The 11,133-nt window shown below is 36.1% G+C and overlaps 1 protein-coding gene across 1 annotated transcript; it reads right to left on the reverse strand.

Annotated features, from left to right (window-relative positions):
* Positions 1-4,495: 4,495 nt before the first annotated feature.
* On the reverse strand, positions 4,496-9,182 carry LOC128211174 (acetylcholine receptor subunit beta-like). Its single transcript, XM_052915630.1, has 4 exons — positions 8,851-9,182; positions 8,351-8,514; positions 6,411-6,986; positions 4,496-6,142 (listed from the first exon to the last, which is right to left on the reverse strand). The coding sequence occupies exons 1-4, from the start codon at positions 9,098-9,100 to the stop codon at positions 5,888-5,890; spliced, it is 1,245 nt and encodes a 414-aa protein (XP_052771590.1). The 5' UTR covers positions 9,101-9,182; the 3' UTR covers positions 4,496-5,887.
* Positions 9,183-11,133: the final 1,951 nt, after the last annotated feature.

Here is an 11,133-nt window from a genome sequence, read left to right on the forward strand (position 1 = left end):
AAAATCGTCTAGAATCTCAGGTTCAGCATAATCGTTTGAACATAATCGTCTGTGTCTCAGTGCTGTCCTCGCTTCTTCCGTCTCACAATACTTGATCTCTCTGTACATTTCAACGCACCTCCTGATCTGGTCTGCCTCATATTTTGACTCCTGAATATTGTATATTTGTTCAAGTATTTTCGCAACTTTATCATGATCCAAAGGGGAAGCCGGCGAAGAATTTTCAAGATCATCGCTAAAATTCCCATTCTCGATATCGTCATCATCTGAAAGGACAAGATCCATACAGTCATTGTCCTTGTCAAACATACCAACTCTCATCGATTCGGTTTGCTGGGGGGAGGTATTGCTGTATTCTATTTTCTGTCTTTTTACAATGTTATCCATCTCACCATTTTCCACTTTTCTTTTCATTCCCGCATTGGAACTGGAATCGTTTAAATCCATCTGCGGTTTGAACATTTCATAATAATTCATGAACATTTCCTTATCCAACATATCAACACTCATCGATTCGGTTTGTTGCGGTAAGGTATTGCTGTTGTCTGATTTCTGTGTTTTTACGGTGTTAGCCATCTCATCCATCTCACAGTTCATGGCATTGGAATCATTCAAATCCATCTTCTGTCTGTACAATTTACAGTCGTCGCACTGGCAGTCCTCAACTTCGTAAAACTTACAGTCATAATAATTCAATCTGAAAAACTTACAGTCGTCACACTGGCAGTTGTTTGTCATGATCTCTTTGCAGTTTGGTTTTGCCATGATCTCTTTGCAGTTTGGCTTTGCAGTATTTTGCAATGTTTTGCAGTATTTTGCTTTTATACCAATTAGAGCTTTGCATTACAAAAAGGCGAACATCAACACGTCACTTTTGAACTTTTCCCTTGTGCTTTTCTTAATGGTGGCGAGGTAATCATGCCTCATCTCTCTCAATAACCAGTCGTTAGTTTCTATTTTACCCAATTTCTTGTAGTATCGTTTCCTTTCCTTAATGTGTGCTAACGCAACTGGATGGTTCAACCAACAAGCAGGACAAGAGCCGTTGTATTTATCAAAACAGCTTGGACACGCGGAATGTTCGAACACACAGTTTTTCATAACGAGTAAGAGATAATCAATGTTACTGTAACCACCACACCACTCACAACATCGAAAACGTTTTCCGAATCTCTTATCATACGAAATACTTGATATACATTTTGACATGTTTGACATATTTGGATCTGTATCGGCTGTATCGGCTGTCATATTTTCTTTGTATGTTTGTATGTTTGTATCTTTCACAAAGTGTTAAATGTTTTGTAGCCACCACAAATAATGGAATACAGAAAACGGGGGTGAAAATAAGGGGGGGGGGGATTTTCAACAAGGGGGGGGGCCTTTTCTATCAGCCTATTTCCCCAAGTCCATTCCATTTCCATTTTCATTTTTCAAACATCAAAACAAAACTTCCCAGTTTGCTATATATATATATATATATATATATATATATATATATACACTTTTTTTTAATCGTAAAAAGAGTCCGTCAACGTACAAATATTTAGACTAAGAGATGTAGATGTACCTTCTAGTCCAAATAATTGTACATTGACAGATTTTTTTACGATTTTTGATACAGCAAATCCTTCACGTACAAATTGTTTTGTACGAAAAGTGGGTAGTTATTCCGATCGGGATTCCGGGTTAAAGCATATTGCATCTATAACATATAAAAACAAGAAATATTACCAGATAATGTTATTTTATATAAATTCCGTAACCAAAAAGTAATATCAAGCAAATAATTATGAGTTTGATGGTTTTTTCTTCATTTCATTCCGTCAAAACATAACAATATATACATGAAGGGCACCTGCAAGGCTGCAGTTCACAATTTTACAACAATCGGAACATTTCGGCCATCAATTGTAACAACTCGCCATCTTCGGTAAGCTTCGAGATAGTCAATCCCTGTTGGATACTGGCTGAGGTGTTCCGATTGTTTGGCCAAGGCCGAGTTGTTACGATTGTATTATCTCGAAGCTTGTCGGAGGTGGCCGAATTATTACGATTGGGTCAAGTTGTTCCACTTGGCATAATTGTTGTCTGTGTCAGTCAACTTTCCTTTTAATGAAAAGGTAAATAATGTGTTTTAATGCATTAAATGCTTGGGGTTTTTTTGCAAAATAGCTTTGCACTTCCATGATAAAATATGAATATAAATCTTTACTTTATTATCCATTTCAACCATAAAATACTTCACTTAATACAATTTCAATATTTTTCAAATACCCCCGCTTTTTGCACAAAACCGTTTAGACGTTAGGGATTGGAAGAATCCCGTATAACACGTCTATTATTTCAGACTAATGTACCTTCGTGTCCGAAATCGATCACTTCCTGGCAGCTCATTTCCGGATTGTCTCCATCTAAATTTAACATTTTTAGACGCATACATTGATGCCATTTTTGCTTCGATTGATGTTAAAGCAATAGCACTAAATACAGGTCGGTTATTTTGTAGAAGAACGTGTTCGAAGTAACATTCAATTTCATTTCCGCATAATCGCCGCCATATTGTATATGACTTCAAAAACTACACCCTATAGTCCAAAATAACAATAGGCATAACGTTGACATACTGTGATAGGTATTATTCAAATAATTTACTCAAACAAATACACTAGTTCGATTGCTGCTGAAAAAAATAATTTGAAACATAAAAACTATTTCACAAAATATTACATGACATGAACTCTTTAACCGCGTATGATTTATTTCTTAATAGCTTTCATTCATAAAATAAGTTCTTTGCCGGGGTTTGCCGGGTCAGTCTTGAATGCCGGGATATGTGTGACGTCACACGGGGTGCAAACATGTGGTGTAGCTTACTATTGGATGTAGGGTAAAATGACTTCGTATGTAAATGCTATACTTTCATTATTTTTCATTATTTTGTTCAATAAAACTCACCAAATTGCAACGGTACAACTATACTAAGAGTAACACGCAATGTTTGTCATAAAAAAGGCAATAACGCGTTAAATACACATAAGCAGGTACTTGACGCCCCACATTCACGTAAGTAGTTCTGTTGCTACGCAGGTGGTATGTATTAATATATTCATGTTCAATATGTCGTGTCAGGCGACTAGTCGCGTTTCTGAAATACCGCTCTCTAAAGACTGTCGGCTTGCAGCCGACAGTCTAAAAACCATGATGTAATCCAACAGCTACAACGCGAATTCGCTGATAGCCACTGTGACGCTGACTAACGGTCTTTTCAAACTTCAACCGCCAAATGACATGTACACACTCGAGTGATTATAAATGACGTCACCCAGTTATGACATTGCTCTAGTTATTGATTTCCTTGATTTAAATGGATTGAAATATGTTCTTTTGTTTTGTTTTTAAGTGAAACCTTTGAAAATCGGTTGATAATTGAGACATGAATAATGTTTTTAATTGTCCCGCGGATGAGGCATCCTAATAACACTCAATGTAAATTCTTCGCTCTAGTACACGAGAATGTGTATTGAAGCAACATTGAACTAGATTGCGACCGTAATTGAGTTATGTTATAAATAGAATCTCAAATTTTTGATAATTTTGAATCAAATTTATTAAAGTCGTCATTTTAAAATGAACTCGTTAATAAGTCTGATACAAAATAAACACTCCTTTGAGATCCTCTATATATATATTATACACGAGTATAACACGACGTGTTGCCGAGTTAATCTTGAATTGTCTGCTTGTTACGTGGGTATGACGACTTATTTTTATCTACTAAACTAGTTGAACGTTTTATGTCGACTTAATTGTAATTGTGAAACCGACATAACTCGTTTAATGTAAATTGACAACACGTTTTGTTATAACTCGTCAAGCCGACAAAAACAAGACTTGAAGGCAATAAGATTTCGTTGTCAGTATAAACGACATACGCTTCCATACATAACAGATCACATAATAGGTCACATAACAGGTCACAACCATGTACACATTTATAGTATCTTACTAAACAACAGTACGAGGACACAACCGTGTACAGTTACTCGAATTGCGTCTTGCACGAGAGTTACAAGTCATAACGGCGATGTCGACACTTATTGCGGACAGTATTTACCTAAACATGAACTTCCCACTTGACGAACGCCCTTACTCCTCCACAATGGCAATTTCTCCACATAAATTTATTATCAAACAGTTCACATAAATCAGCATAACTTTTGATAAATCAGTACGCGGTATCATATACGTGCCGATGTCTGTTTTTCAAAGTAGCAGATTGTAATCCGACTTACAAACCCACGTTCTGACACTGTGTCACCTGGAGGCATACACTAGTAGAAATGTGGAACATAAAGTACGGAGATCAGCTGCCTCCCCTAACAGCCGCTATGAATAATCCCTTATTAACACCCACTGTCACTGCCATAAACAAATCCGCTAAGTAAAACATTCAAACGTGTGTTTTTAAAACATCATTAACAACAACAATTAACATGTTTAAAGAAATACCGTTTTTTAGGAATAATATTATATAAATATGCAAACATACAATACAAATATCTACAGCCAGCCGTTTAGAGGGCAAGTTTAAAAGAAACTAAATACTTATATATACGAATACGATATCTAGGTTGCTAACACTGGTATAGCCTTATACAGGAACAGCTGGAATCCACTTACAGTGTGTTATTGACCAAACAATAAAACATTTTAAAGATGCAAATAAACGCCAATGACCAATTTAAGTAAGGGCTTTGGCTTGAAATGGACACTGAAAGCGTTAAGTCGGGCTTATAAAATTAGTTCGTGTGCGTGTGGGGTTGAGAGCTAGAGCTCAACAGCTCGCTCGTCCCCTCTCTGACAGCACAAAGGCAAAACATCCAAACAAAATATGAATCGCTATTAAACACTTTATGTGAAATACATTACTATGTTAATATTTTTGGCGGTATATACTTGAAATGTTTCAAACAAAGTACAAGTAGGAGAACATACTGAATTGTCGAAACTCTATTATAACACATATAACCACCCCTATAATGTTCGATCATTAGATTAGACATATAATTATGCATAGTCTGTCGCACTCAATATGTATATAATGTTTCATCTGTTAGATAACATACCCTGCTTGTTTTCGAATAAGGGATTAATTTTAGATTCTAATGAACTATATAACTTTTTAGATTTTAATGAACTATGGTATTTATTTTATGATCTGTATAAATTTGGTGCACAGATGCATCGTAATTAGCAATCCTCTAATAACATTCATATCACAATATAGAAATGTTCTGAAATTTCAACATCCCTAAAACGTCAGTCTTCAATTACTAATTCATGGGATGAGCTCGTGTTAATTCCAAACTGGCCAAGTTGAGTAGGTCCACTGCGACTTGGTTTTCTCTGTACACCTGTCTTACCATGCTTGACATTTACAGAACAGAACATATAGATCATACAGATGTGTACAAGATTGATCGTATTCATAACAACATACACAAACAGAAACATGATAAATGAAAAAGTATTGTGAAATATAAAATATGGATTAGTTGATTATGAGTATAAGTAATAATGATAAGGATTATATATGCATGTGCAGTACAGTTGGTCGTGTTCGAGCTGTAACATTGTCATGCTGATCGGCATTTCTTAACATTTATTGAAATAATCAAATGGCCGAATAGTAGCTAAAGATGGGCGAAAAAAGGGTTCTGTGCAAAAGGTGAATGGATTAGCAAACTACCAGTTTGTTCAATGTCTTTGAAGTCCCATTATTTAACAACACACCACCATAAGAACGTGTCTTTGTTCGAAACTGTTTTTGACTGTTGACTTTAAGAGACGATGTCGATTACTTTAAAATGACACAATTTAGTTCTCAAATAAGGGTTACGTGCGAGGAGGCACATATCAGTGTAAGGGCAGTTACAAAAATAGTGCCGATGAGAAACACCCAAAACAGTACAAAGTCCAGTGCGTCAATGAAATCCTTCCAATCACATGCTAGCCATGGCCCGATAACTCTTGTCCAATCGCCTTCAAGGTAGTCCTCCTGGAAGTCCTCCGTTTTCTCGCAGCACATGCATTTTTGGTGTAGAATGCATCGGACGAATTTCAACACTCCCATTGGAAGCTGGAATGAAAAAGAATGGTTTGTGGTAACTGACGATTTATCATTCGTAAAATCGGGGAGAAAAAAAATAAATAAAAATAACACTTATTACATATATGTGCTAAATAAGAGCTAATAGAAATGTTGTAAGTCCAACCCAGTCTCATGATAAATGTTTCCATTTCCCGGCAGATGTCCGTGAATCAACATAAAACCACGTAAGCATCACAAGCATTACGGATTACTGATTTATGTTATTAAGTGAAATATTATAAAAAAAAGAACATACCCGACCCCTGGTAGTCTTGTTGTAAACTCTCAGTTCAACGATGGTGATGATCGTCGCGAAAGTCGACAGAAACATCATGAAGAAAAGATACGCGGCAACTGTTGACACTTCGTCCGAATTCTTTGGCAACGACTCGCTGAGGATGGTATAAAACAAGGCATAGGAGAGGAAGACGGCCAAAGAATACCCAACCTTTTCACCCGATCCTGCCGGAAGGACAAACACGAACGCGTTGAGAATTGACAATAAGATAGCTGGTAGGATTAAGAACAAGACGTAAAACGATGAACGCCTATTCAGTGTTAGCCGGAAGCCGACCACGCTCTTCCCTCCACTGGTCTCCGTGTACGACGTCATCGATTCGACATCCCATTTCCCGTTCTTCTCAAAGTTGCTCGTGTAGAAACCCTGTGTTCCCAGATTCAGATTGACTTCGGTCTGGTGGGTCATCCAGGTTATAAAGCGAATGTCACATATCTGGCGGTCGAAGGGGAAATGGACGATTTGTACAGTACATGAAGTGTCGAACACTTCATACGGGCTCCACGTGACGGCGCCTTCGTGCGTTATGTGCACCTAGAAACCATTCAACAAACAGATGCAATTATTACAGTGTAAATCAATAAGAAAATATAAGACTAACGTTATAAACAAGTATTTTAATTGTGTACTCGTTTTGTTTGGTACTTTTATTTAAAATGAGATATCTTTTTACACGTTTTGCTTCTTTAACATTTAACGGACATCGGAACCGTTAACATACATAGCATGGCGAAAATGTGCGTTAAACATATTTTAAAAGGTTAAAGGTCAATGTTGAAAATTGTTGATTATTGAATATAAGTATTAAAACATTTAGAATGAGAGTGCGAAAAGTCTCATGGTATGTATATACGTCCGCATTTCACCCAAGAGGGTGTTGGTTCGATCCCCGACATGGGTTCTATTGACCCTTAAAAATGAACTGGAAAACAAGAGAGATTATATTAGCCTTCGGCTTTCGTCACAATCGAGCTTTAATAAATAGAGAAACATTGGTTTGTTTCAGTGTAAAAAACACATTATAGTTTACCGAGTAAGCACAAAAACCTATATTTCACGAGTGAAATATTTACTTTTGGTGTTCAAAAGGTGAGATATCTGTAATACAGAAAAAAAACAAGTTTTATCTTTACTATAATCGGTCGATTAGCGATAAAGTTGAGCCGAATTACGTCATACCGATATTGATGCCATTGATATTTCTTCCCATCGCTGTGTGCGTTTACAGTCGTGTGTATACCACGTGATAAATTGCGTCATTATTGCTACGTCAGAAGGCAATATTTTGCTTCCAATGAAGACCTTTTAAAAACAAAGATAACTTTACTATTTCTTCACCATTTTGAATGAAACACCGCTTACAGAACTTTGCCTTCTGTCCTTTACCAGAGTTTGATTAAGGGTTTAGTTTCTTAAAACACTTCGGCAGACCTTTTCGCAATTTGCCAAACCGCTGATTCATGGAGCAGTGATAAAACATTATTTTGGAAACAGGTTTGTCGAAGTGTTTTGAAGAAACTAATTACCTAATCAAACTCTGGTAATAAACGGAAGGCGGGGCTCTTAAAGCGGCATAGACTGCCATTTGTTTCATTTAAAATGGTGTAGGAAAAGAAAAGTGATTTTTGTTTTTAGTGTTCATTTTAAGCAAAATGTTGCCTCCGACGTAGCATATATGACGTAATTTAATACGTGGTATATACACGCACTGATTTATGTCAGTTTTGTTTACAGCGAAACTGGCTTAAATGAGACAAACGGTTGAACTATATTTCGATAAACTTGCTGATTTAAAATGGTGAGATTATCAGGATATAATCAACTGTTATTGATCAATAAACCACTGAAAAACATAAATAAATTAGTATAAACTACACATTCAGATCCTTTCTACAAACCTGAATAAATTTTTGGCCGAGGGATTGTTTGGAGTCCATGCCGTTATCCAACGTGACGTCCGGCTGCCAAACGTCATTCTGCGGTATGAGCAACGACTGGATATTGTTGTAGTCTGCAGGCGTCCATGTCAGCATCTCGTCTGTCCACTTGATTGTCAAGAATCCTGCAAACAACAGGTCTGGTTATTTTCGGGAGGTCATTATTTCAATTTATTAGTTTATAATGACTGATATTTAAGTTTTGTCAACTGTAAAAAAACATTGTTGTGTTTGTTTTGTAAATTTTAGTTATCTGCAGAGTAGTATGAAAATAAACATCTACAGCTTGACCATGCTATTTTGAAATCAATTCTTTAGCGAATATGTTTTTTTTTTATATTTATAACAATTCACAAACAAAATAAAGCGGAATAAATATCACTGTCTTCATTATAATTATTTATGACTGTTTTATCAACATGATAAATAACAATTTATAAGTAAAATGTTTTATAGCTCACCGGTTGTGGTGAGTTTTTGGTCCGCGTCGTTAAACGAGTTGATACCAACGAGGGCGTAGTCCAGCGTGACGGTAGTGGTGGTGTCCGAGTCCGTCACGGGACGGACCTTGGTGTTATAGCTGTTGGTTGTAAACAGCTGGGTCTTCAGCGCAACAACATCCGCGGAACTTTGTGCCCATGTGAATCTAACACCTAGGAAACAAAACGACACGACGAATAGAAAAAGTTGTGGACACTTCATTTGTTTCATTATTAAAATTCATAAAAACTTTCACAAATTTCACCCTCAATGATTGTTTCAGTTTGTTCTTATATTCAGTGTGTATTTCGTATTTATTATTAGGTCGGCAATTGTTTATCTTGGCAATAAAACAATGGTTTTATTCGTTTAGTGAAATTAATGAGTTGTTTTTGGTGTCAAATGTTTACTGTATATAGAATTCCTTTACAATTGCCTTCACGGCAATGTCGTCCTTTGTTATATTTAGGCGACAATCCATGCAATGCACCGACAGTACGCAAATTAAAATCGTAACAATATTGGTCAATTCAAAATGTTACAAATATAGACGCTATTTAATATGCCAAACAAAAAACCTCTTCGTTTTTGAGTGTTAACATTGATTCCTTTATTTTTACCTGTGAAAAACGGGACTTAACATATACAAATTATAAAAAGTTGAAAGTAAATAAATGTTTTAAGATTGATTTCCCTTTGTGGAGATAAAACCGATCTCTTAAAAAATTGGCGGTTTTCATGTAACGTTACTAGTACACATGTCCATAACCTTGTTCAATGATTATTTCAAAATATGCCTATTAAAATATTGTATTTTGCAAACAATAAGCATTAGTTTGCAGTATGGAATATGTGGGACAAAGATACATAACTAGGTGTTCTTGTTCATGAACGACGTTGCTAGTTGTCTACCTTTCTGCGTATGGTTTCGATGGAAACTGACGGTTGTATCAGCATTTAGCCGCAAAAACTTTTTCGATTTCGGTGGTCATGCAAGAGCGCATTTACTAACTATTTAAGTTAGTAAATGTGTGCTTGCATAACCACCGAAATCGAAAACGTTTATGCGGTGATTTTCAACGCATAAACAGGACTTTCTTATGTGGCAAAAAGGCACTCTTTAAAAAAAAAAACACATACTAGTACAATAGTGGTTGATAAATTATCCTCAAGATCGGACTTGGTTTTTTGTGTCCACTTAACCAAGCTTTGAACTAGAATTTTAGAGACGTAAATTTTGACAAAGATTTAGTAAGATCGGTTTAAATGTGATCCAAACCAATTAATCTTTCTGCGAAAACTTTTGAAATGACGTGTGTCCCGACTAAATGCGGGAATATATGTTACGACAACGCAAAACACCGTCATTTGGAACAATCAGAAAATTGAATCGTCGTATGGCGTAACATATATTCTCGCCTTTTTGTCACACTGACGGGCATGTACCCTTGACAATGCGCACTTTCAACGTCATTTCAAACGTTTCTAGAAAAGTCAATTGTTAACGACGGACAAACAACACAAATCCAACAATCCTCACAGCTCCACATGTGCTCTTTGTGCTCAGATAAGCCAAGAATTATTTCATTGTCAAGAACCACTGGTAATTGTGCGATTGTGAAATTTATTCACGTCTGTGTCATTAGCGTATATCTCTAATTACCAGGGCAACGAAAGGAAAACTTTTGAAGATTAAATTGTTTCCAAAAGAATTAACACAACATTAGTTTTTGGCACTTGAACAAGAGGACTCAGATGACTGATATAGGGTAATTATGGACGTCTTTCTTTCATTGATTGTGTTTTATGCACTAGTCATTTGTAACCAAGAAAATGTAGATATGAACACTTCAAGGGGAGAAATAATTTATTTTCAACTTTCAATTTTGGCTCAACTTTAAAATATTACCTTAAATTTGACCAATTTGCTTGCCTATTTTTCCCGTATTTTTTTCAAAGTGACAGTAATATGCTACGCCCTTATCTTAATCATCATTATAATTAGCAACGTCATCACAACCATCATCATCATCACCACATTCACGACCACCACCACTATCATCATCCCCACAACCATCATCATCATAATTATCATCATCATCATCAAAGTCATCACCATCGTTTTTGTTGAAATATTAAAACTGTATTTTTAGCTGCATAATAAATGGTTAAGTTAATCTTCTTTATGTGGCAAAAAGGCACAGTTGCGCCCCATATAAGCAATTTCTGCTTTAAGCGTTGAGCGTCGCCGCATAAACGTGGTC

Source organism: Mya arenaria, chromosome 12, assembly GCF_026914265.1.
Source record: "Mya arenaria isolate MELC-2E11 chromosome 12, ASM2691426v1".
Lineage (NCBI taxonomy): Eukaryota > Metazoa > Mollusca > Bivalvia > Myida > Myidae > Mya > Mya arenaria.